Raw genomic sequence first — 23,235 nt, forward strand, 5'->3', positions numbered from 1 at the left:
ACACTGGCTTTATAACTTTGTTTCAGATCTGTGTTCTATCGCTCATACAAAGAGCAAGAGTCTAAAAAAGGGTATGACCAAGAGGAAGTTTTTGAAAAGCCAACACGCGAAACTTGCCAAGGTAAGATACAGGAGTTTAGGAAGACTGAGTCTTTAATTAAATTTTTGTGAGCAAGGTTGTTAATGTTGTTGAACTGATTCAGTCTTTTTTTTGGGACATACAAAATAGCAGAAATGTCTGTATTAGTAGCAAAATGTATCAGTTGAGATATTCACATGAAATTAGACATTTTAGTGGTAGTCTGAAGTTGCAAGCAGACTTGTTGAATTTCTGCAGAATATCAAAGTCAGTATGTTGAAAAATTTGGGAGTCTATTTTTTTTTTTTCTTTTTTTTTCCAAGGTATGAGACATGCAATCTATGACAAACTTGATGATGATGGTTTGATAGCACCTGGGGTACGTGTGTCTGGGGATGATGTCATCATTGGCAAAACAGTAACTCTGCCAGAAAACGAAGATGAACTGGAAAGCACTAACAGACGTTTCACAAAGAGAGACTGTAGCACTTTTCTGCGAACTAGTGAGACTGGTATTGTAGATCAGGTCATGGTAACCCTTAACCAGGAAGGATACAAGTTCTGCAAGATTAGGGTGAGCACTGGCATGTGTGCTTTCCACTTTTAATAATTTTTGTTCTGTATTTAAGTTACCAACTGAATGTTTTCCTATGGCTTACAGGTACGCTCTGTAAGAATCCCACAAATTGGAGATAAATTTGCCAGCAGACATGGTCAGAAAGGAACCTGTGGTATCCAGTACAGGCAAGAGGTAGTGATTTCTTTTTCCTTCTTAACATTTTCTCTCTGATGTTCTTAGCATTGGAACTGCCTTAAGTGAGCTGTCTGTCTACAAGGCTGCAATACATTGACTTAAATTTAGCTAAAATATGTTTAGAAAAGGACACAGCTTCTTACGTGGTACTTCAGTGCCTTTTAAATACTTTAAAAGATTTAATTTCAGTCTGTGGAACTACTTTTCTTAAAGCTGATATTGTGGGAAGTACTGACTGTCTGTTTTTTTCCCCTGCTCTAGGATATGCCCTTCACCTGTGAAGGCATCACACCTGATATAATTATCAACCCTCATGCCATCCCTTCCCGCATGACCATTGGTCACTTGATTGAGTGTCTTCAGGGGAAGGTAAGAAGAGTCTTTCATGGTGCATGTCTGAGCAATATGAATTAAAATGGTTTCCCCCATCCCCCCCTTTTTTTGTAAAGATACTACTCCCTGGTAGGTGCTAATCCACTAAAAAATAAGGATTATTTTCCAGTTACTTGATGGCAAAAGCAGGTTTCTTGGGGAAGACCTACAGTCTTGTAAGTTTTGTCCAGCAAGTCAGACTACAGTGTACTCTCTCATCTGTTGCTTTTATTCCAAACATTTCCTGTGACCTAGAAAAAGGAGTAGCAAAATTGTTGATACTGTATATTTTTAAAAATCTCACTATAAATTGTGTAGCTGATGATAAACAAAGCAACACAGGATACAGTCATGGGCATGGAAACTCAACTTCTGGCATTAAGAGTTAAAACTGCTTGAAATCGCTTAATGTTGTCTGACCAGTCCTTCAGAAATCCTAGAAGCTTTTGCAAATCTCTTCTCTGTAGGTGTCCGCAAACAAGGGAGAAATCGGTGATGCTACACCTTTTAACGATGCTGTCAATGTGCAGAAGATTTCCAATCTTTTATCAGATTATGGCTATCATCTAAGAGGAAATGAGGTATAGTCAAAATAGCAATTCACTGTATTTTTTTAGTACACATTTGATGGATAGTAAGGTTTATGATTCAGTGATTGCATTGATTGCTTCAGGTCCTCTACAATGGCTTCACTGGTCGAAAAATCACATCACAGATCTTCATTGGTCCTACATATTATCAGCGGTTGAAGCACATGGTAGATGACAAAATCCATTCTCGTGCAAGAGGACCAATCCAGATACTTAACAGACAGCCCATGGAAGGTAGATCTCGGTAAGGATGTTTATTATTTTCTATACAGTGTTTTCTTTTTCTTTGAAGTTTTTACCCTTAAAAATCAGCTGCCTCAACTTTGCAGCTAAACTTAATCAGCTGACCCCAATTAGCCACCTATTTTCATGTGTTTGGCTTAAGATGATGTATTGGGTGCAGGTGTCAAGGTTTTGGTAGCAGGAGGTGCTGCTGGGGTGGCCTCTCTGAGAAAGGACATGGGGTTGCCCTGTGCTGGGCACAGCCACTTACAGCTGGCTCCAACAGACCCATCACTGGCCAAAGCTGAGCCCATCAGTGACGCTGGTGATGCTTCCGTGATAACATATTTAAGAAATGGTAAAAAATTCTGCGCAGCAGCTGTGAGAGGAGTGAGAAAATGCGAGAGCAACAGCCCTGCAGACACCAAGGTCAGAGGAGGAGGTGCTCCAGGTGCCAGAACAGAGATCACTCTGCAGCCCATGGAGGACCACAGTGGAGCAGATACCCACATTGCAGCCTGTGGAAAGCCCATGCTGCAGCAATCTGTTCCTGAAGGATTGTATCGCATGGAAAGGACCCATGCTGGAGCAGTTTGTGAAGGACTGTCCCATGGGAGGGACCCCACACTGGAGCAGGGAAAAAGTGTGAGGAGGAAGGAGTGGTAGAGAGGAACTGTTATGCCTCATTCCCCCTGTGTCTCATGGGGAGGGGAGGAAGAGGTTGGGAATGGAGTGAAGTTGAGCCTGGGAAGAAGGTGGAGGAGAAGGCGGTTTTAGTTTTGTCTTTGTTTCTCACCATCCTACTCCATTTTTAATGGGCAATACATTAAATTAATTTTCCCCATGCTGAGTCTGTTTAGCCTGTGATGGTAATTGGTAAGCAATCTCCCTGGTTTTACCTTGACCCACAAGCTTTTCCATCTTATTTTCTCCCTGTCCTGGCAGTGTGGGGGAATGAGAGAGCTGCTTGGTGGACATCTAGCAGCCAGGCATGGTTAAACCCACGACAGAGAAGCAGAGAATGATGTAATTGTTTACCTCATTTTGCTGTATGGTTGTGCTGTGGCTGTTAGCTGTCTGACATCTGCTTTAGAAATGCTCAGCAGCAGTTACAAATGATTGTGTTAGGGAGAACGGCTAACAGCTTTATTCTGAGGTGTTAGAGGAAAATTAATGCACAGCTCTACTCCTGCCTTGTGATACTGCTGTTGTGTTTCTCACAAATTAGTTACTTGTTCCAACAACAAGAACTGATATATTTTGGCAGTGAGCTCAAAAGTTGGGTGGTTTTTTTCTTTTCCTTTTTTTCAGTGATGGTGGCCTTCGTTTTGGAGAAATGGAACGAGATTGCCAGATTGCTCATGGAGCAGCCCAGTTCTTGAGAGAGAGATTGTTTGAAGCTTCAGACCCATACCAAGTGCATGTCTGTAACCTCTGTGGAATCATGGCGATTGCAAACACAAGGACTCACACCTATGAATGCCGGGGATGCCGTAATAAAACTCAGGTACGTGAGGTTTTCATCGGCCAGTGTTTCTCTTTGTGGGTAAGAGGAAATACCACTTGGGTGAACAGGAGGATAGGGAAGTAAATATTTAAAGAAGCACCAGAACAATTGCTATTTTAGTTTCATAACTGTTTTAAGTGTTTATAGTGTCCTGGTTAATTTGGATGTTTCCCTATTAATTTTACAGTGTTGGCTTGTCACTTGGCAGGAAATGCTGTTCCAGTATTTTGCAGAGTTTTCAGAGACTTTAAATGCTTGAGAGCTTATTTTTAGAAGTAAAGCTCAGAATCACAGGAATTTAGCGCCATCGCCCTTGTGGCTGTCCCCGGGAAGATACTTATGCTTGCAGAGCTAGGTCCCCGTGGGAGGTCTTTTGTGTTGCACTTTTTTTTTTCCCAAATAAAAAAAAATAGCTGTGCAGTGTGTTCTTAGTTACAGAACTATGTCAAGGGAGAGTGGCAGCAGAGATAAAAATAGTTGCCCTAAACCGGCTTGTTCTTGGGCTAGGAACTGCTGCAGCTCTTAACAATGGCATTGGGGTTACTGAAGAGATGTGTGCTGGAAATCTTAACTGCATTTACTGTGCATCAGGCACACTTTGGTATGCTTGTGTTCCCTTGTTAAATGGCTCTTGTTTAAGATCAGATCCCATGGCTGCAGGTTTTATCATTATAACTGTGTTCTGGATAGCTGCTTTGTAGCCTCTACAGACAGTCTCAGCTTCCCTCTTGCCTTGTTACTGTCTGTGAGCAATTCTTGTTAAATGCTTTCACGCATAACTTCAGATTCACTTTTGAGCCCAAAACTTGACAATTTTTTTATGTAGAGGGTGGTGGAAGTAGATGCTTTAGGAGTGCTTATTACAAGCTTTTTGAAATCTCTTTCCAGATATCTTTGGTTCGAATGCCCTATGCCTGCAAACTCCTTTTCCAAGAACTGATGTCTATGAGTATTGCACCTCGTATGATGAGTGTTTAGCCTTTAAAAGGGTTTGTTTTTTTTTTAAATGATGAGACTGAAGTGCTCAGGTTTTGTTTCATTTTGTGTAGGTTGCATTTAAAATATAGTTTTACTCATCTGCTATGTGCTGTTCAAACGTACGTTTATTTCCTGTAAATAGAATTAAAATTTGTAATCAAACTTGTGAATCTCTTTATTTGTGTATCTGTGAAAGAAGTGTGCAAGCAAATAGGTAATCAAAGAGTCAGGGAGTTAAGAGGCAGAATGATTAGTGAGCTAGAAAAAGCCAGAGGTTGCAGCTTTCCAAAATCCTAAATTAAAACTGCATAAGTCAAAGTCCTCACATCACAGCTCTGCACCATCATCTGTGGAAAAACAAAAACATGTTATGCTCTGTACTGTTCCAAGGGGTAGTATCACAGCCGGGGCAGTAGCACAGTGCGTAAGTTTGCTGATGCTGAGGGCGAGACCTGCCAACTCTGTCCTGACCCTCTCCTTCCTTCCTTCCCTGCTGCAGTACTGCAGCAGCAGGGGGATGGTAACAGATGGCATTTTTCTGTGCTGAGATCACCTGGACATAGGACACAGACTTCCCTAATGCGTAGTGTGTAGCTATGACTCCTGACAGTTTGTTCCATTAATGTTATCAATTTCCTTTAAGTGATTGTGGATTGCCAGCTTATTGCTTAGCTACAGCGTGCTTACTTGAGAGCTTTCCTACAGCTGAAAAGAAACAGCTGTAACATGCGGTGTGTGCGTCTAAGAAATAAACCGTGATGCAATATACGTGGTACTACAACCTCGCAGCAGAGTTACTGTGAGAGGGGGAGTGAACATCTTCTGTTCTGGGGTATAAGTGTGCTGCTCATGGCACAACTCAGTAAAACTCAATTTCATTCACATCCATAAATAAGATGTTTGAAAAGGGATTAGAGACTAGCTAAAAACCTTTAGCGAAGTTCCCATGCGTGGTACTGGGATTCATTTTATGCTCTTATTTCCATGCCAGGTGCTGTTAATATTCTAAAGGAAGTCTTTCAGCTATTCAGGGATATAAGGATACAGAAAATCAAGACTATATAGTTTGGATAAAGCTACTGGGATTAAAACTAAGGATTATGTTCAAAAGTGGATTTGGGCAGCACAGTATCCTCTAGCTGGGTGCTTTGTTCCCAGTGCCTTTGCCTCTAGCATGGTTACAGTTACTGCTCCAGCTCTCCAGATTTATTCTGAAGCACATGTGGCTGTGGTATTAAGCCATCCTCTTTGCATCTGCCTGGCGAAGAGGACCTGGGTTTGAAAATTGGCTGAGGGTTGGAGGGTAAAGGCTTCAGGTCTTCCCTAAAGGCCTGCTGTGGCATATCTGTCCCCTCCCTGGTTTGACACTCGAGCATGCAGAGAGAATGGCAGGCACTGGGATGTTTCCAGGATGGGAAGAATAAGGAGGTGCAAGGACATGGCAGGAATTTAAGTGCTTGAAGTTCCCCCTCTGTCTTGGGGCTGGTTGCACCAATACTGCTCCTAGGAGAGATGGCAGGTTTGGAAGCAGCCAGAGAATACTGAAAGGATGATATAAATTTAGGGCTGGAAGATCACTGAAAGTTTCTTTGTAAAAACCCCAAAAGGTGTTTTTAATTTGGTAACTTAATCTCCAGTACTTTACAGGATTTGGGGCATTATTTAACAATCCCTTTAGAACTCTAGCAGCTGAGATTTGCTGGGAGTGTTTTGCCAAACCCAGTAAAAGCTGCACATTAAACTGATATTTCTAGTGTGCAATTTTTTTTTCATAAAGCATTAAACAGAGGTGGTCCTTCTGTATCAAATGACTGAGTAATCTGTTAGGGGAAAGAGCTGCTGGGTGTTCAGCCACCCGACCTACCTTTGGTCAGGGCTATTTCATGCAGAGTTTCCACAACATGGATTTTTGCAGAAGCTGTTGCCTCTCCTTTGGCATTTGATGCATGACACTCATATTCTCCAGCGTCCTCTTTGCTCAGAGGAGATATCTAGGGGAAGAAACACACCCCCAATCCCCCAGTAAGTATGCTGTGCATAGGCAGAGGTGATTCTGTTTTAAGGTATCTTGTATAACTTGTTAATTGCTAGGGACATAATGAAATGAAGAGAGTGCATGTAGTGCTTAACCCTTAGGGACCACACTGACTGTGTGATTTCTTCTGTCTGCTCTAAACAATTTGGTCCAGATTGCGGTGGCACTCTCCAGTGAGGTTTGGGAGAAGCACCCACGCCTGTGGGTCAGCCTAGCTTTCTTCTCCTCTGCTAGGCCAGATTACATGTACTGTAAGGCTCCCTCCTTGTCTTTTGTTGTTTACTTAGTTTGGAGATGTGTCAGAGTACTGCGTGCTTGGTAAGGGGAGGGAGGCAGGAAGAAAAAGCCTTCCTGCAACATCCTGTACCCAGGCAGAGTCAGTTCAGCAAAATCATCAACTCAAACCCTTCCCCCTCCTTATTTCCACATCTGCTTTTGCAAGTGGTGTGGGAACCAACACCTGAAGCTGTGCTCCCCTGCTGCCAGCTTCTCTGCAGCTGGGAGCCATCATACTTGCAATTCCCTCACTGGGATGCACAGCAGCTCTCTCTGATGGGTGGCAATGGCTAATTAGCCTGCAGGTACTCCTGTAGCTCAGGTCTGCTGAGTGAGAGCTGATGGCTTCTGTGCTGTGCTATTCTCAGGCAGGTGATGTGCTGCACCGCAGAAGGGGCAGTTCTGCCAGATCTATAAGGGCTCCTCAGCTGCGGGTGGGTCTTAGGGATGCCCTGCCTCTGTACCGATTCCTTCCTAGACAAGGCGAGGGTCTCCTTCCCACTAATGGCAGCAGGAAAATAATGGCATACAGAAAGGCGATGTTTTATTTAAGTCTAGCCTTCTCTGACCATAGAATGCATGCTTCTGCTGCACGCTCGACAGAGGTGAAAAACTGCAATGAGTAAAACTGGGGCCAGCAGCCACCCTTACCCTTCATGCCTAATTCACACAGGTGGTTTCCCTCTAAATGCCCTGTCTGTTGCCATGTGCCTTCTGTGCTGTTCTTTGTGAACTGTTTGCAAACTGCACTGTACTGTTAGTGCAGCTCTGTGCATACACAAAGTACTTACGAGAACCCAGCCAGTCACTTCGTGTTTCTCAGGGCCCCCTCGGGTCTGGATAGCCAAGTTTTCCCGGTCCCCAGGCAGAAGCTCCATTCTCTGAACACCATACTGTCCTCGAATTATCTGAATAGAAGGGCAGCAAGGGGTAAGAATTTTGGGGCTTATTTATGCTAGTGCTGTTAGGACCATACCTGCACACAGACAAGATCAACACTGTGTTTTGTGCAGTAGCAGTGTTTTTTCTAGTGCCAGCATTTCACCTTATCCTCCATGTTCTGCAGCCCCACTACCCCTGTGCCTCAGCATCTGCACTGAGGCTGTGTTCCCCTTGCCTTGGCAGGAACAGATAGAGCAGCACAGCTTTCTGGTGTGGATGGAGCTGGGCAGTGGGGTGTGCAAACATGCCCCGCACTAATGGTCTCACAGAACTGGTGTGCATGTTCCCAAGGGTGTGTTTAGCCCATCAAATGATGCCTGTGCTGAACAAGGAGGATTCAGCTGCCTGCAGCTGCTGGTAGCCATACATCAATCCAGTTCAGCAGGCTGGAGCAGCTGCCTTCTGGCTTGGGACTGGGGGGACAGCAGGAGCTGACTGTTGTCCTTGTTTGGAGGGGCTCCCCCGCAACTTTCCTGACGATCAGGCTTTCTAGCGTGGCAGTAGCAAAGAACCGAGTGCATATTGTTCCCGGAATGGGCTCTCCCTGCATGACCTATCCTCTTCCAAACAGGTCAGCAACAGCCCTGTAGGTTTCTGCTGGAGTAAACCAGGCAGTCCCTCCTGCTGGGCACAGCGTCAATGAGACAGCAGCAGCGCAGTCATTCCCCAGTGCTCCGTATCAGAGCACAGCACGGGATAAGTGGTGCTCAGCCCTTGTTATCACCAGGTCAAGCAGTCTCTTGGCCATGAGGAAGAGGTACAAAAAGCAGAGCAGCACTGACAGTCGTGTAAACACAGCAGCATCTGCTTGTAAACAAGCAGAAAATACTGCCTGGGTCAACACGGCTACACTGTATGCTCACCCAACAGTCTGCTCTGGGGCCCCTATGAATAAAGTTTGCTGTCTCCAAACAGAGCAATCTTTGGGGCAATCTAGTTTTTTTCTCTATAGTATTCTTAGGCTAGTATTGTTTCAGCTTAATTTTAAGACTCCTCCCAAGTGTCCACAAACCTGTGGCATTTGAAGAGGCTACTGGGGCCATGCAGTGGCTCTCAGCCCTACGGCTAGTATCCTCTGCTCAACATTGGCCCCTGCCCTAAGCCAGGTGTTACCAGCGCTGCCAAAATCGGCACGCTGCTGGCTACTGGAGAAAACTGCCCCATGCTGTTGCTGTTCCTGTTCCTGATGTGGGCAAGCCATGTCCAGCCATCTCAGAGCCACTGCCAGCTGCAGGGTGACGCCAGCAGGGTGACAGCAGGTCAAGGGACATTCCCCGCGTGCTCTGAATACCAGGCGCTACCAAGAGAAACACAAGTCCTGTTCTACCTTGGGATCAACAAGAGTTTAGAGAAAGCAATGACTAAAGGCTAAGCAAAGCCAGATCTTTAGGGGTGGGCAGAACTGCACAGATGGGAGAACTCATCAAAGCTGTGTGTTTCTAAGGAGGGATCTGCTATGGCCTTTATGCTTACCAGGCAGTTTCAGCTACCTCAGGTTTGCTGTGCTCTAAGAGCTCCTAGCAGGGCCCTTACCTTGTTCCAGATGAGGACAGGGGTTGGAATGCCCATGACTTCACAGCTCAGGTAGATCTGTGCTCCCGTCACATTCCAGATGTCCTTAGGAGGGGTCACGATGGAGGGTCCTGCAAAAAGGGAGAAATGCTTTAAGCAGCGGGCGACTGCAAGCTTGTCTCCTTGCTAGCCTTTTATGTGGGGCCAATCACTTCTGAGGGGTTTTGAGGATGAGCTGAAGGGGGTCCCTGCTTGGAGCAAAGCTTGCTGGACTGATACCACATCACAGCACTTGCTTCTCCAAAGCTACACACGCATCCGACGTTAAGCTGTTCAGGCTGATGGGCACTTGCCCCAGATGGAAACTCAAGTGTTGAGCAGTTCAGGTGATCAGTCCACCTACTTGCAAGACTGAGGTTAGAGGTAAGATAGTGTTTATGCCGTTATCTTGGGCTGAGCAGGACTTTACAAACTGCTGCCTCTGCTCACCATGCAGCCACCAAGTGCATTGCTGACACTCAGCTGGCATGGAGGAAAGGACCCGCCAGGAGACAGGGTGGGACCACCCACTCTCCCATGCCATGGAGAGCTCAGCCAGCTTTGCAGCATCCTTTTTCCCAGCATGATTTTAATTTGCAGCAAAGCCCATGGCAGCTGGCTAGCAGAATTCAATCTTATGCTGCTCCTGTTTTACCTGTGTGCAATATTCAGCCAAAGGAGGCTGGCTGGAGGGTGGCAGAGCTCTCCTCGGGGGGCTGATCTGGGAAGGAACCAGGTGAATTCAGAGCTCGGTTTTTCCCCAGAGAGCTCCATTCCCTGGTTAAACAGGGAGTTGTTTCCAAAACCAGATGGGAACAGAACGTTTTGCAGATCTGGCTGGAGATGTTTACCCCTCAGGCTGGGAAATGTTGGAGACTTAACCCATATCCCAGGAAGGGAAGAATGGTCTTTTCTGTTCAATCCCTCTTTAGTGGGGCTGTTTAGCAAAATGCAGCTATTAATTCCCCACAATAGGAAGTGCAGAGCAAAGGAGCACATAGTGTTTATTTCCAGTTATTGATAGCTTGAAGAACACAGCAGCTTTTCCCCTTTTGCTCTAAAGATGCAAGCGATAACAGGAAACTGAAGCTCCCATTAGGTTCCACCAGGAGAAGGCATTTCCTATGCGAACAAGTACTCTAGAGCCAGCCTGACTGAAGCCCCTGGGTATGCTGGCTCACAGACCATGGCTCATTCCCAGCCCCATAAAAGAGAGGCAGATTTGGGTCCCAATGCTTCTTCTGGGGTCCTGAACATGCAGTGACCTCAGCTCTGCGTATGCACTCTGCCCTGCAGCCCTCTTGCAGGCAGTGGGGAGTAGGTTTCAGGTGCATCCCACTGCACCAACATCTTCCAGCAGAAAGCTGCCGTCTTTTTTCCTCCTTGGGATCTGGGGGCAGATCCACACTGGTATCACCAGCCAGAGGACATCAGCCATCTCTCTGTCTTAGCCCAAGGGATGCCGAGGTGGCTCCCCACTCCTGAGCAGCTGGTGTGATCCCAGAGAAGTGTTTGCTCTTCTCTTCCAAGACTTCCCTGTCTAGGAATGACTATACGCACCCTGCTGGTGGGAAGCTGCTAAGAGACCAGAGGTGGCTGCAATCCAAATTCTCCATTACAGCGGTATCCCAGTCCTGGTTTTAACAGGAGGCAGCTGCATAGAAACAGGGAAGCTTTATGTGTAGCCACGGGCGATGGTTAAAACCACACCTAATGATCAGTATGGGCTGGTTTCCTGGCAGACACCACAACCCAGGTGCTCATCTGCACAGAACTGAGTGTCTCAGCTGAGACAAGGATTTAAGCAGTGTTTCGTGGCATCGCTTACCCTGTTGTTGGTTGTGCTGCTGCATGAATTGATTCCTGCACTGGCTGTGCACTGGCCAGGAGACCAGTGTGTTGGAGTCACAGCGCCCTTTCCCACATGGTAGGGTGCTGGAGTTATCCTTGCTCCAGGTGGCCCAGAGCAGATCCATACCTCCAGACTATGCCCAGCTCTCCACTCTCAGCAACACCCCGCTGGAGGTCATTCCCCCAGAGTACAACCATAGTGTAGTACAGTGGGGTGAACCAGCAATCCCAGCACGCTCCTGCCCGAAGCACTGCCTCGCCTCTCTGCAGCAGCAGGGCTGCGGCCAGCCCGAGGTATTGCCATCCCCATGGCGGGGCCACCTCAGGGCAGGCACTCTGCTCCCCTTCCCCAGCGACGCCATTTCCTGCACAGCCCTGCTCTTCTTTTTCTGGTGTCCCTTGGAAAACAGGGACAATAGAGCACTTGGCTGCTCCGGTGGGACCCAGATGCCCCTGGGCAGCTTAGCTCACCCCATGCTCTGCAAGGACCTCCAGCAGATGTGCATCCAGCATAGCCTGCTGCTGCCGCCACCTTCTGCTCCAGCCATGCAAAACCCTCCACATGCAAGGTGCCCTTCCTAGGGCAGAGCCTGGGGCCTGTCCCCGAGAGGCAGGGCTATGTTTGCCCCTGTATGACACCGTCCTCTTCATCGCCAGTCGCTGGGGTTCTCCATGAGGCAGGAGAAACACAGCTGCCCCCAAATGACCACCATCTCCCACCTTAGAAAAGGAGAGATCCTGATTCCTACATTAAAAGCTGGGTGGATTTTAAGGCACCGTTATGCTCTTCCAAGATCTGGCTCAGTTTTTCCCTGGTTGGGAACTGGCAGCATTCAACATACCACAAACTCCACTGCCTGAGGTGTCTCAGTCTCGGCTGGCACTGTTTCCCCTGTGTCAAGGGCCCGGACACCCTCTGCCTGTGGATGTTTGCTCGCCCCGACAAAAGCAGGTCACACCAGCATTTTTCTGCAGCAACTGCTGGCAGGGAAAAAGAGAGAGGGAATTTCTACCCACCTCCTGGGTGAGGAGAAATTGTTTATCTTCCCTGGAAAGGGGAGTTGCCTGCACAGCTTCACAGCGAAGCTGGGGCTGGCTTGGCACAGCAGCCACAGCACAGCGAGAGCCTGGCCCTTACGAGGCAGCCCCAAGCTCAGGATGTACATCCTGATCTAACCAGGAGGAACATGAGACTCTGCCTTTGGCTGCAAAATGAACTGAGAGCATTCACAGGCCTCCGCCTCTACCGGCACAGCCCTGAGGCCAGGAGGGAATACACATCCGGAGAGATGCAACAGTGTCATGGGAAGAGTCAGCGTCGGCTCTCGGGTTATTTGACTTAAATCCAGACAGCCAACACTCTAGAGCTAGGCTGCTTTTTCCTCCACTAAAAATAAATTACAAAGGCCAAGAAGTGAGCAGATTTGAAGGCAAATCACAACAGGCCACAGCAGTAGCTAGACTCCCACCGCAGCGAGCTGACAGCCAGGTGCATGGCAGCCACCCTGCTTACTGCGGGTGTTGGTTCCACTCACGCTGTCCCACAGTCCCCCGAAGCAGACAGAGATGGACAGGCGACATGGCAACCTGCCACAACAGGAGAGGCAAGGGATGCCTGAGCCTCACAGGGACTTCAGAGGATGTGAGGACATTCCCTCCTGCAAGTCACCCCTCTTGCTTTGGGGGTCCTTGTGATGGGAACAAGGCCACCATGTGCTCAACAGGACTGGAAACAAGCCCACCTTGTACAGAGCAGAGGACTTGATTCCTGCCAGCAAGGAGCCCCCTGGCCCTCATCCTACAACCTGCATCTTGAGGCCTTGCTGCTCCACTTGCAGCACTGCCCACAAAGGGGAACGTTTCTCCATCCACTTCCTTAGGGCTGGGCACTTGTGAGTTGCACCTGCTGATGAAAATGGTCACCACCATCAACATGGCTGAGTGGTCTCTGCTCCGCACCAGGGGCTGCGCCCAGGGCACTGTGGATGTACAGAATGCTCCCTGCCAGGACGTGCCCTGACTGCAGGAGCTCCTTGGCCAAGAGGCCAGCGCAGGCTGTTGATGGAGATCAGCTGCTGTCCGCAGGCACTTCAGGCATTTCCTCCCTGCTCTGCCCATTGTTGGTAAGACAAATAGCTCTCCCTGGCCCGGGAAGGGGCTTACTTACAGAGCCAGCATGCTCAATCACCCTGGGAGAGGAGCCTGAAAGCGCAGGGACTGTTTTTTCTGCAGATCACAGGAGCTGACAGCCTGCGCTATGTCAAAAGCAGCAGCCGGAGAGGAGTTCCCATTGCTGCTATGTAGTTGCTTTTCTGCTGCAGCAGCATGCAGCAGAACCTGTGACTTCCACGATGAGGCTATCATTTGGCATCTGTTCCCGACACCCCTCCTGCGCTGAGCCACAGCAGGCAGAGATCTGGCATCTCCCAGCCCACCCACCTGCCCCTTGCTGGTATCTGGATGGTCTATCACAGCTCAGGGTTAGCTGGTCCTCACGGATCTTCCTTTGGTGTCCACACACACAAAAATAATTCACACCCCAGCAAGCACAGCAACAACTTTTTTGCTAAAATCAAGGGGGCTACAGGTATGTCACTAAAGGCAAAAACAACCTTGACATTAAGCACTGTGGGGTATGCCCTGGCTCTTCAGGGTGCATGGGAAGTCCTGACCACGAACGTACAAAGCTATGTACTGCACGCTGAAGCTCGCATGGGTGCCAGCTTGGTTCCCAGCCAGCCCTCCTGAGCGCTGCATCGCCATGCCACAACCCCGAGTGAAACACAGACTGGGAACACTCCCCGTGAGACAGCAAATCAAAGCAAAAGCTAGGCGTTGTTCACCCTCACAAGCTCTTGCAAGTCTGAAAATAGACCCACTCCAGTCTCCTAAGTTGCTGGGAAAGTATTTTCCCTTCAAAATTACTTTATATGGAGAAGGGGAAACCTTCCGTAGGCAGCATCTACTCATTCTAGCTGGCATGCTCCCTCACAGGCCAGTGCTCTGCGAGAGGCAGCAGCAGATGGGAAGTGCAAGCAGCTTCTGGCCTTCTCCATTCCTTAAGCTGCCTGATGCTTTCTGGCAGATTTACAAGCCTCCTTTACCTCTTTCTGAAGGCATTTCTCCTCCTCCTGTAACCTGGCCTTGAAGAGACTAAGGAGTTACAGAAGGCATCCAAGGCATCCAGACCTTGGAGATGCTGGATGTTAAGCCTATTCGGATGCTCCCCCTCCGACTTCAGCAGCCCAGTGACCCTGGAAAGGCTGCAAACACAAAGACAGCTTTGCCCCAAGCCCTGGAGATTTGAAACGGAGTCAACGTGAAGCAGGGCCCTGGACCACCATGGATCTCCTCCTGCTTCCCACCCCACCGGACTCAGCCTGGAGCAGACCCATACAGCTGGAAATCCCACCCCTGCTGTTTTACCACGGTTCAGGAACACTGCCTTCAGAGACCTTGTGCACGACCTTCATATGGCTACTTATGGGTCCTCCATGGGGTTTACATATAGGCAGGAGGAATAATGGGGCAGACCTGCAAAGAACAAAACCCCAAGCCCTTTCTCCCTTACCTAGCACGTAGGATGGGTCTGTGCTGGCCCCGGCGCTGTGCACAGAGAAAAGGCTGCCCCTCTGCACCCCTCGTGCCTCACTCAGTGCGCTGCACACCCAGCAGCGTCCTCAACGCAATCCGAATCTCAAAGCTGGGGCAATGGGGAGGACAGTGTGGCTGAGGCTGCTCTGAAGCTCAACTGCAAGCTTATAACCACGCTTGCCCCTGGAAACAGCCAAATGGGGAACGGGCAAGCCCTCTGAGCAGAGACCACACTGCCCTTGCTAGCGGACTGTCACAAGCCAACCTCTCTCCTGCCTCTTCCCCCTGCCTTGCCCTTTTTTCCCCCCTCCCCTTCCTTTTGCCAGTCTCTGAAGTATGTTGTCCCCGCGGTGAAACAGGCAGCAGCTTTCTGCAAAGACACTTGCAGCTTCCCAGCTATATCTGGATGCGTATTTGGTTTTTTTTTGTCCTGGACCTCCCAGACAAACTCTATCAATAAACTTCTCTCCTCCCAGCCACCACCTTCCCTCTTCTCCTTCTGTGACCTTGGCTCAGTTTTACTAAAAAAACTGTCATTATGGCACAAAGACAGCCACGAGCTAAAGCCTGGAAACAATGTGAAAAGCTTGTGGTGGGAGACACGGAGACAAGGCATGGCAGCATTTATGCATGGAAAAGCAAGCAGGGCTTTCAAAAGTCTGACCTGATTAGACTTGTTACGTGTTAATCTCCTATTTAGTACGAACCTCAATCAACCTCAGCCCAACAAAGGATTAAACGCATTTTTTTAAACACAGCATGCCTTTCCAGCAACAGAAAAAACAAACATGGGGAGGAATTTGCTGATCTGTAATCATTCCTTCCTAGTGATTTCTGGATATGCTATGATGATTGAGAATGAAGACACCAGTGAAATATGGCATCCTCTTGGGCAGTGGGGATGTTTGGATAGTCCCTGGCATACTGGTGCTCTCCAAGACTCTGAGCTGCTGAGTAATGTATTAAACAGCTTCCCCGATAACATTTTAGTACAGTGACCATAAAAACTCAAGCTCCAGTGAACCAAAACCTTTTCAAATAACTAAATACCTTTTAAGGAGGAATTTATGGCCTATGCTACAATAGTGGAAAAACCCAAAGTTACAGACGAATTTTAAAAATACCAGCATAAAGCTTCAGCCCTAGAAACTCTGTCTCAAAATCCCAATGCATTGTGTGCTGGGAAAGCAAGCACCACACTGGAAAATGTCACATCCCCACATCACGCTCCATCTGAAAGGACCCCGTGGTACAAAACAAAAGGTGCAACCCCACCATGCACCTGCGCAGCTCTGCTCTGCCACGGACCCTCTGGATGCAGCACAAAAATGCTGGCAAGACCCACCTGCAAATGCAACACTTTCCTTTGCGGTGGGAGAAAGCGGGTAGCAGGCCACCACTGCAAGACCCCCACTCCCAGCTAATGCAGAAACCCAAACCAGCTTCCAAACCAGCTTCCCAGAAGAATTAGGGAATTCAGTTCATTTCCAACCACAGATGACTTAGCAAAAACTTGTCTACATCTTTCACCAGCAAAGAAGAAAGCACTCATAAAATGTGGATATTCTTTTAAGTCCCTTAAAAGCCAGGAAAGGAAGAATAGGAGGAAAGAACTAAAACAATCTAAGCCACTTGTTAACTAAAAAGAACCAGTCCGGAAGAGTTTCTTGCAAAATGTGATCGGGTGTGAACTATGCTTTCCTGTGTCTAAAAGAGTTGGGAGCCTTTGAATTTAAGGCAGCTGTGTCAGGAGATGAGCTAACGTCAGTGGTAACACCAGTCTGCCATCTCCCACAAGGTTTTCCTCCAAATCCCTGTTTCTGCTCTATTCTGGCAGTGGATTAAAAAAAAGAAACAAACCACCCTCAAAACTAAAATATCTCTGGCAAAGCCTCAACAGCTGCATTTGGATGAAATGAGCCAACAGATATGATTTATGTTTCTTGTTTTAAAATTGACCTGTGGGAACTCAGCACCTCTTCATTCGCATCATGGACGTAGCTTTATGGGATACTGAGGCACCAGCAAAGCGAAGCCACTGCTAGGGTAAAGTGGCAGGAATCTGGGGGGGGTGCACTTGCCCCTGGGGCTGTCAGTCTCCATGAGAGCCTGGCAGCCACAATCCTACATGCATCAGCCCATTTTTTAAGCCCTGTGGACAGCCAAGAAACCTTACACCCACCTTTTCCTAAGCCCCAGAGCTGGCGGGTGGCACCTTAGCAAAATAACCCTTCGAGGAGGGATGCTTTCTGGGCTTCTGGCAAGCCAAAATGATACCCCTCTGGGGGGACAGCTCAGCTCCGGTGACTGGGATCTCTTTGCTGGTGAAAGGGAGATTTAGGCAAGTTTAGTGCTAGTTACAGTGAGCTTTAAAAGAATCTCTCTCCTGATCCTGCTCTTCATAAGCTCTGCAGCCTGTGGGATGGATCCTGCAAGGTGCCGAGCCCTCGTCACCATAGGGCAAACCCCTGCACGTTCCCAATGCTGGGAAAAGGCTTTCATAGAGCCACGGAGATTCAAGCCATGTTCAGATCAATAGAAATAAAGGAGGCTGCTTGGTGAGCCAGCAAATCTACCACTCTCTCAGAGACGCCCTGAGTTTCTACCTCCGGGAGGACTTTGTAGGTAGGTACAAGGCAGCACCAGTTCCCTAGAGACTGAAACGCTGTCCTCTGATGTCCGCTGAGAGCCCGTTGTGGTACGCTGCGTGTGGGCAAGAACAGGCACTTGGCTTCCACTAAGAGAGAAGCGAGCGTAAAATACAGACAAAGCCTTGACTGACAACAGCAAAACAACCTGGAGACCCCAACCCTGCTGGAATAAGTATCAGGGTCTTCAAACCATAAGGCCTTTGGGCTGTAATGAGGCAACTGCAGCAGTATTTCCAGCAGTCATGACATGCCCCTCAAAGCAGGTATTTGCTGGTAGCTAATGATAAGAGAGACTTGGGGTATTTGTCCCTTCTTGCGCTGGTTAGGCAACAAGTCCGTGCCTGGTATTTTTCAGCTCAGAGAGATCGTCATGCCAAAAATCCTGCTAGCTTTTTGATGGGGGTTGGTGCTTTGAGATTGTTTTTCTGCCTGGCTTGAGCTGAGCCATGCAACCCTAATTCTTTATGCCAGTTAGCTTTACATGGCAGTGGGTACCATGGTCCTCCCGCCCCGGGTCCTAGCTGGCCTTAAACAGCCTCAGTGCGTGCACTGCAAAATTAATTTCAGCCTAAATTACTGAAGCCACCAACTCCGTAAGAGGCTCTTCTGAACATCTGTGCACAGCTGGGTGATGGCAGTGGCCGAGGGCAGCTCCCTGGCTGTCAGGGCAGCCTCACCTCCTGCCGAGGGGACCACCAGAGGTGGCAACCCTGACTGCCAGTACCTACCCCACCATTCGGCTTCTGCTTTGTGTCTGGGCCTGCCGTGCCTGCCAGCACTGGCAGCAGACCTGAGCCGAGCTATCCATATTCATAGGCAGTGAGCAAAGGGCCAATCCATTTAAAGGCAATGCTGGAAAGCAGCTGGAAAGCTTCACAGCATCCATCTCCTGCATGACCTCGGCACTGGGATTAGCTACAAAGAGGCCTCTGGGGCACGAGGGTAGAGACAGGATTTGGGTGGTGACTCCCTGGCAGGGAGCAGGGCAAACCCAGAGCCAGCTGTGAGTGCAAGTGCGAGGGCACAGCACGAGCCCAGCCGGGAGGGAGCAACACAGCATTGCTGCCATTGCATCCCCCAGAGCAAACACAGGCAGCTTTGCTCGTGCACTGCTGACACAGCACTGACAGCAGCCAGGCAGCCTCAAGGAGCTGGGAATCGAGTAAGGTGCCTTTTTCCAGCTGTTCCCAATGGTCCTGCCCACATGCAACTCACTGCAGGAAGGACTGGCTGGATCCCTGCACCTGCCGAGTGCAGGTATAGCAAGGGTTATTTCCATCCTCTTAAACTCTTCTCAACTGTGTCTTCCTTTGCCCTCCAGCAGGAAGTTTTGGCTGCAACAGAAATACCTTTTTCTGCCTGGCTTCACTATTTTTGTACAAAGATTTTGTACTTATTTTGTACTATTTTTGTACATATATTTTGTACTATTTTGTACAGGCATCAGATCTGAGAGGTCTGGGAAACAAGCAGCAGAAAGAGGATCCTGAGGACAAGGTCAAGGCAAATTATGTAGGGCCGAGAACTGGCTCCTTCCTTTTGCTATTTATCAACAAAGGAACATCCAAGTTTTTCCCAGTTGGTGGGCAGTATCTCTTAGCAAGCAAAAACCGCTGAGCATTACACAGAAAACCCTGTGATAGGCACCGTGATGAATATGGAAAGCTCAACTGGACATGCATTTGGTCAGCTTTGTCACATACAATTTTAATGAACTTTTATCCCCTTGGAAATATATCTATGGTGGAAAAAGATGTATGTCTCAAGGAGTATTTTGCATGTTAAGCCTTATGTAGCTGAGTGCTTTGTTTCCAGGCGGCTTTACTCATGCCCACATGGTGTTGCCTATAACAAATCAGCAGGACTGCCCCTCCCAGCAGGTACACCTCCTTCAGACCCTTTGAACACCTGGTACATATGGGACAGAGAGGGAGACAAGCTGAGAGAAAGGGTATGAAATGCAACCCCAGTTAACTAAGGAATAGGAGCCCACGTCTTTTAATTGCTAGTGACTGATCCCTGTCTCAAGCATGTATTTCAAGGCAGAAGAAGAGGAGGTGGCTGCGGTAAGCCTCATTCCCAGCTTGCCTGGGAGGTGAGGTTTGAGCAAACAGTGGCAGGAGTCAAGAAAGGGATAAACTGGCAGCTTTTGCCCTACTTGCATCTGTCTGTGTCCTGTCTCCTGCCCTGCCACCCCCAGCATGCCATAGTGCCAGGGTGGGTGAGGAGGAGCTTCTACCAATAAGCCGTTCCCAGACGCGTTCCCTTCTTCTGCTTGATGCCCCATCTCCAGCTGCCACCCTTCCTGCCGACGACAACAAAGGCCAACCGCAGCCGCTGCTCTGCATTTCCTCCTCCTGAGCACCAGCCTTCAAATCGGATGTGCAAAATAAGCCCTCCCTCTCCAGCTCCACTTGAAAAAAAAAAAGAGCAAACACAGTTAGGACCAACTGCTGGAAACATGTTTTTCTGGATCTCTTCTCAGAGTGGAAAGGCTGCTCGCTCTTGGACCCAACAGACGTGATCCTGATAGTCCAGCGAGCGCAGGCAGACACCTCAGAGCCCATCTGCCATAAGCAGGAAGCCCAAGTCCTCTGTCCCCCAATGACTTCTTTCTGTGCAAAAGCTGTCACACAAATGACTGATGCACGCAGGATCCTGCCTGTTTGTAGTCTCCCTGTGCAGGATTCCACCCTGGACAGTGCCTTAAGGAGACCACATCCATTTGTGGTGGGAAATGGCAAAAGCTAGAACTTCCACTCTTTGACTCCCACAGCTTCTAGGTTCTTTTAGAAACCCAGAAAAGTGCTGTCTCCTACCTGGAAAGATACTGAAAGAGGCTCTAGCCAGCGAGGCTGATGGGATGGATGGCCTCTTCCGCCATTGTTTCGAATTCTGTGTGGAGATTATAACTCCCCTCCCCACCCAACAGTCCTACCTGCCAGGAGGCCCTGAGGGCTACAGAAATACTTCCAGATGTCGACCACGTGTGTGGGCTGAGCCCTGCCTCAGCTGCAAGCCACAGAGTGATGTGTATCACCAGAAGGTCCACAGCACAAGGTTCATGCAGCTGAGGGAAGTCTCAGAAGAGTCAGTTGCGACACCACTGCTGAGCAGCCCATGTCTTTCCTGCTCCCTTCCCCAAGATGCTGGGTCAGAGCTCTCCCAGAAGCAGGAGCCAAAAGAAGAGTGGCTCCCCAGAGTGACAAAGAAGGGGACATTTTGCCAGTGGTTTGGCACCACATGCTCCAGCAAAGTTCTTAAACAACAGGTAACAGCCTGCAAAGGTCTCTTGCTGCACATCTGCACACCTGAAGGGACCTTCTCTAAGGAAGGGATGCAGTTTGTGCATGGAGTGGCTGTCCCGCACTGTGACCCTCTTCAGAGAAGCTGCTGCTGTGATGACCAGAGGACGAAGAAAGTCTCATGGGAGCTGTTTGAGGCTGGTGGGTGGGTAGCCTCCCACTACCCTGCCTAATGGCTGGTGTTTGCATTGACCTCATCAAACTCTTGTCTCCATTGTTTGGGTCAAAGCCCCAGGAGGCCAAGCCAGCATCCAGTCTGGGGTGGACACAGGGAAGTGCAGCCAAGGGCTGGGGCAGTAGCTTACAATATGAGTATCAATACTCATTTTGCCATGAACTCCCAGGTGACTTTGGGCAAGACAAATGAGAAGGCAGCCCTCTTCTCAAGTACACACCTGAAGCGTGACCTCAGACATCTTTCAAACACATCTGCTCACTTGGTCTGGGCTGGCAGGGCCAAGAAGCAGCACACATTTTTAGGATTGCTGTGACTGTCCTGAGTCTGCTGGGCAGGAAAAGCTCCTTCTAAATGCTAGACAGAGGCCTGGACAGAGAAGATTCTCGTCTCACCCCACATTAGCCTGAGGGCTGAAGCTCCTTCCCTCCAGGAGTTAACACTGTACCACAATGTTTCTGGCTAATATATAAGCCTGATGTTTTGCACAAGGTTTGTGAAAAGCCACTCAGGGCATTTAATGGGCAATATCAAAGTGCACAACCCAATCTTTACCCAGCCTTTCATGCTTTCCTTGGGAGTTTCAGAAACATTTTTTTGCAAGACATACTTGGCCGTAGTTATGGGAAGAAAGAGAAAGAGGAGGTGGAGGTTGTGACCCTACACATACTGTGTTTATGAAAACACTCCTCCACTAAAACAGCATTGGCCCTGCAATATTGTCCTTGAGATGTTCAGTAGAATGGCTTGCGTGCATTGTCTCACCCCTCCCTCCCTCGCTCCCAGCAAAACCCACACTCAGAAGCCAGGACTTCTAGTAGAGGCTCTGCAGCAGAACAGTTTCTTCCTTGAGCACCATCCCTAAGCAAAAGCTTGGGAAGAACTGAGCTCCTGGCTGGAAATGGTGCAAGTGCAAACCACAGTGTGCAGCTCACAGGGAGGTCTCTGCTTGTTTTCGTTTTGAACCAAAGCAAGCCAGTGAATGTTGGCTCTGAATTTCTGTGGCTTTCACATCCATTTAATCATTTCCTTTTTGCACTGTTTGCAATCTTCCCCTGCCGAACCCTGCCCTGGATAGCTCAACCCTTTTGTCCCATATCACAGCATCCCAAATTGTAAGCTGCAGGCAGAGTGTATGAAAAGCAGGGCTGTGTAGCTCCAGCACAGCTAAAAGCCAAGAGAAAGCGACTAAATTCCTCTGGATTTCTGGGGCTGGTCTTAAGTCTTACTCCAAGTTTAGGCAGCATCACCCCACTGGGACTCTCAAGACTCTCAAGGAGGTTTTAAAATAATTTCGACTTCACGAATGAGCATCCCGATGGGATAAAACACTGCGAGGAGCACTTGGGACCAGCTTTTTCCACCCCGCAGTCGGACGGCACAGCCGGACATCTCCCCTCCCGCCGCCCCCGCCCCGCTCCGCTCCCTTCCCCGAGCGCTTCGCCTCCGGCCGCCGCTCCCGCCCCGCCGCCGCCCCGCACCTTGCTCGCAGGCTCCCTTGCTGCGCTGGCTGATGGCGGGCTCGCCGCGGCTCTGGGCGCGCAGGCTGGCGGCGCGGAGCTGGCAGCCGCTGCCGTAGGTGAGCCCGTCGCTGCCGCACACCGGGTAGCGGCTCTTGCAGAGGCACACGCCGGGCGGGCCGGCGGCGGCGGTGGGGGGTCCCGGGGCCGGGCCGCCCTTGGCCTTGCGGCGCTGGCGGCTCTTCACGCACTCGAGGCCGGGGGCGCACCGCCCCCCCGCCGCGCCGCCACCGCCGCACGCCTCGCCCTCGCCGAGGCCGCACTGCCAGCAGCAACCACAGGCGTCCCGCACCCGGCCCAGCGGGCAGCCCCGCAGCGGCAGCGCCGGGCACCGCGCCGCCTCGCAGGGCCCGCAGCCCCCCGCCGCCGCCGGGGCGGGCACCGGCAGCGCCGCCAGCAGCAGCGGCAGCAGCAGCAGCGCGGAGGGCGGCATGGCGGCACGGCGCCGCCCGCCCCCGGGCAGGCACTTAAGCCGCGGCGGGGGAAACCCCTCCCCGGCGGCGCCGGCCCGGCCCCGACCACGGCCACGGCCACGGCCTCCGCCGCGGCAGCGGGGCGCCGCCTCCCGCCGCCCTCCCGCGGCCGCTGGCCCCTCCGCACCGCCGGCCTCGGCCCCTTCGTGTGCTGTCCCGGCTGCCCCTCAGCTCTGGCATCACGTTGCTCCCCTCTTTTCTTGCCACCCGGCCGTGCTCAGCTCACCACCATCAGCTGGGGGGGGCTACAGGGCCCCCGGTGAACCCGAGAGACAGGTCGGTTTCCTGGGGGAGCGGGGACGAGGGAGGAAAGGAGAGCTGTCGGGTTCCTTTTGTACACACAGACTTGAGACAAAGTTG

General features: G+C 49.9%; 2 protein-coding genes across 2 annotated transcripts in view; one reads left to right on the top strand and one right to left on the bottom strand.

Moving 5' to 3' along the window:
* Window positions 1-4,664, top strand: part of POLR2B (RNA polymerase II subunit B) — a 20,568-nt gene extending 15,904 nt beyond the window's left edge. Inside the window, exons 18-25 of the mRNA XM_068402713.1 lie at window positions 27-121; window positions 403-653; window positions 741-830; window positions 1,095-1,202; window positions 1,673-1,786; window positions 1,879-2,039; window positions 3,329-3,524; window positions 4,413-4,664. Coding sequence (XP_068258814.1) covers window positions 27-121; window positions 403-653; window positions 741-830; window positions 1,095-1,202; window positions 1,673-1,786; window positions 1,879-2,039; window positions 3,329-3,524; window positions 4,413-4,502 — 1,105 coding nt within the window. The 3' untranslated portion in view covers window positions 4,503-4,664. The remainder of the gene's footprint in view (window positions 1-26; window positions 122-402; window positions 654-740; window positions 831-1,094; window positions 1,203-1,672; window positions 1,787-1,878; window positions 2,040-3,328; window positions 3,525-4,412) is intronic.
* IGFBP7 (insulin like growth factor binding protein 7) lies at window positions 2,035-22,835 on the bottom strand. Its single transcript, XM_068402717.1, has 5 exons — window positions 22,364-22,835; window positions 9,289-9,398; window positions 7,605-7,721; window positions 6,367-6,493; window positions 2,035-4,849 (listed from the first exon to the last, which is right to left on the bottom strand). Exons 1-5 carry the CDS (start codon window positions 22,833-22,835, stop codon window positions 4,830-4,832), a joined length of 846 nt encoding a protein of 281 aa, XP_068258818.1. The 3' UTR covers window positions 2,035-4,829.
* Window positions 22,836-23,235: the final 400 nt, after the last annotated feature.

Source organism: Nyctibius grandis, chromosome 6 (genome assembly GCF_013368605.1).
Source record: "Nyctibius grandis isolate bNycGra1 chromosome 6, bNycGra1.pri, whole genome shotgun sequence".
NCBI lineage: Eukaryota > Metazoa > Chordata > Aves > Nyctibiiformes > Nyctibiidae > Nyctibius > Nyctibius grandis.

Bases quoted from the DNA above. Each gene is read 5' to 3' on its own strand.
- IGFBP7 (XM_068402717.1), bottom strand. From the start codon at position 22,835: ATGCCGCCCTCCGCGCTGCTGCTGCTGCCGCTGCTGCTGGCGGCGCTG. The intron at 7,722-9,288 runs GTAAGGGCCCTG...CCTTCTATTCAG, and splicing joins CTGTCCTCATCTGGAACAAG to ATAATTCGAGGACAGTATGG. The intron at 4,850-6,366 runs GTAGGTCGGGTG...GTTTTTCCACAG, and splicing joins TGAAATAGCCCTGACCAAAG to ATGATGGTGCAGAGCTGTGA.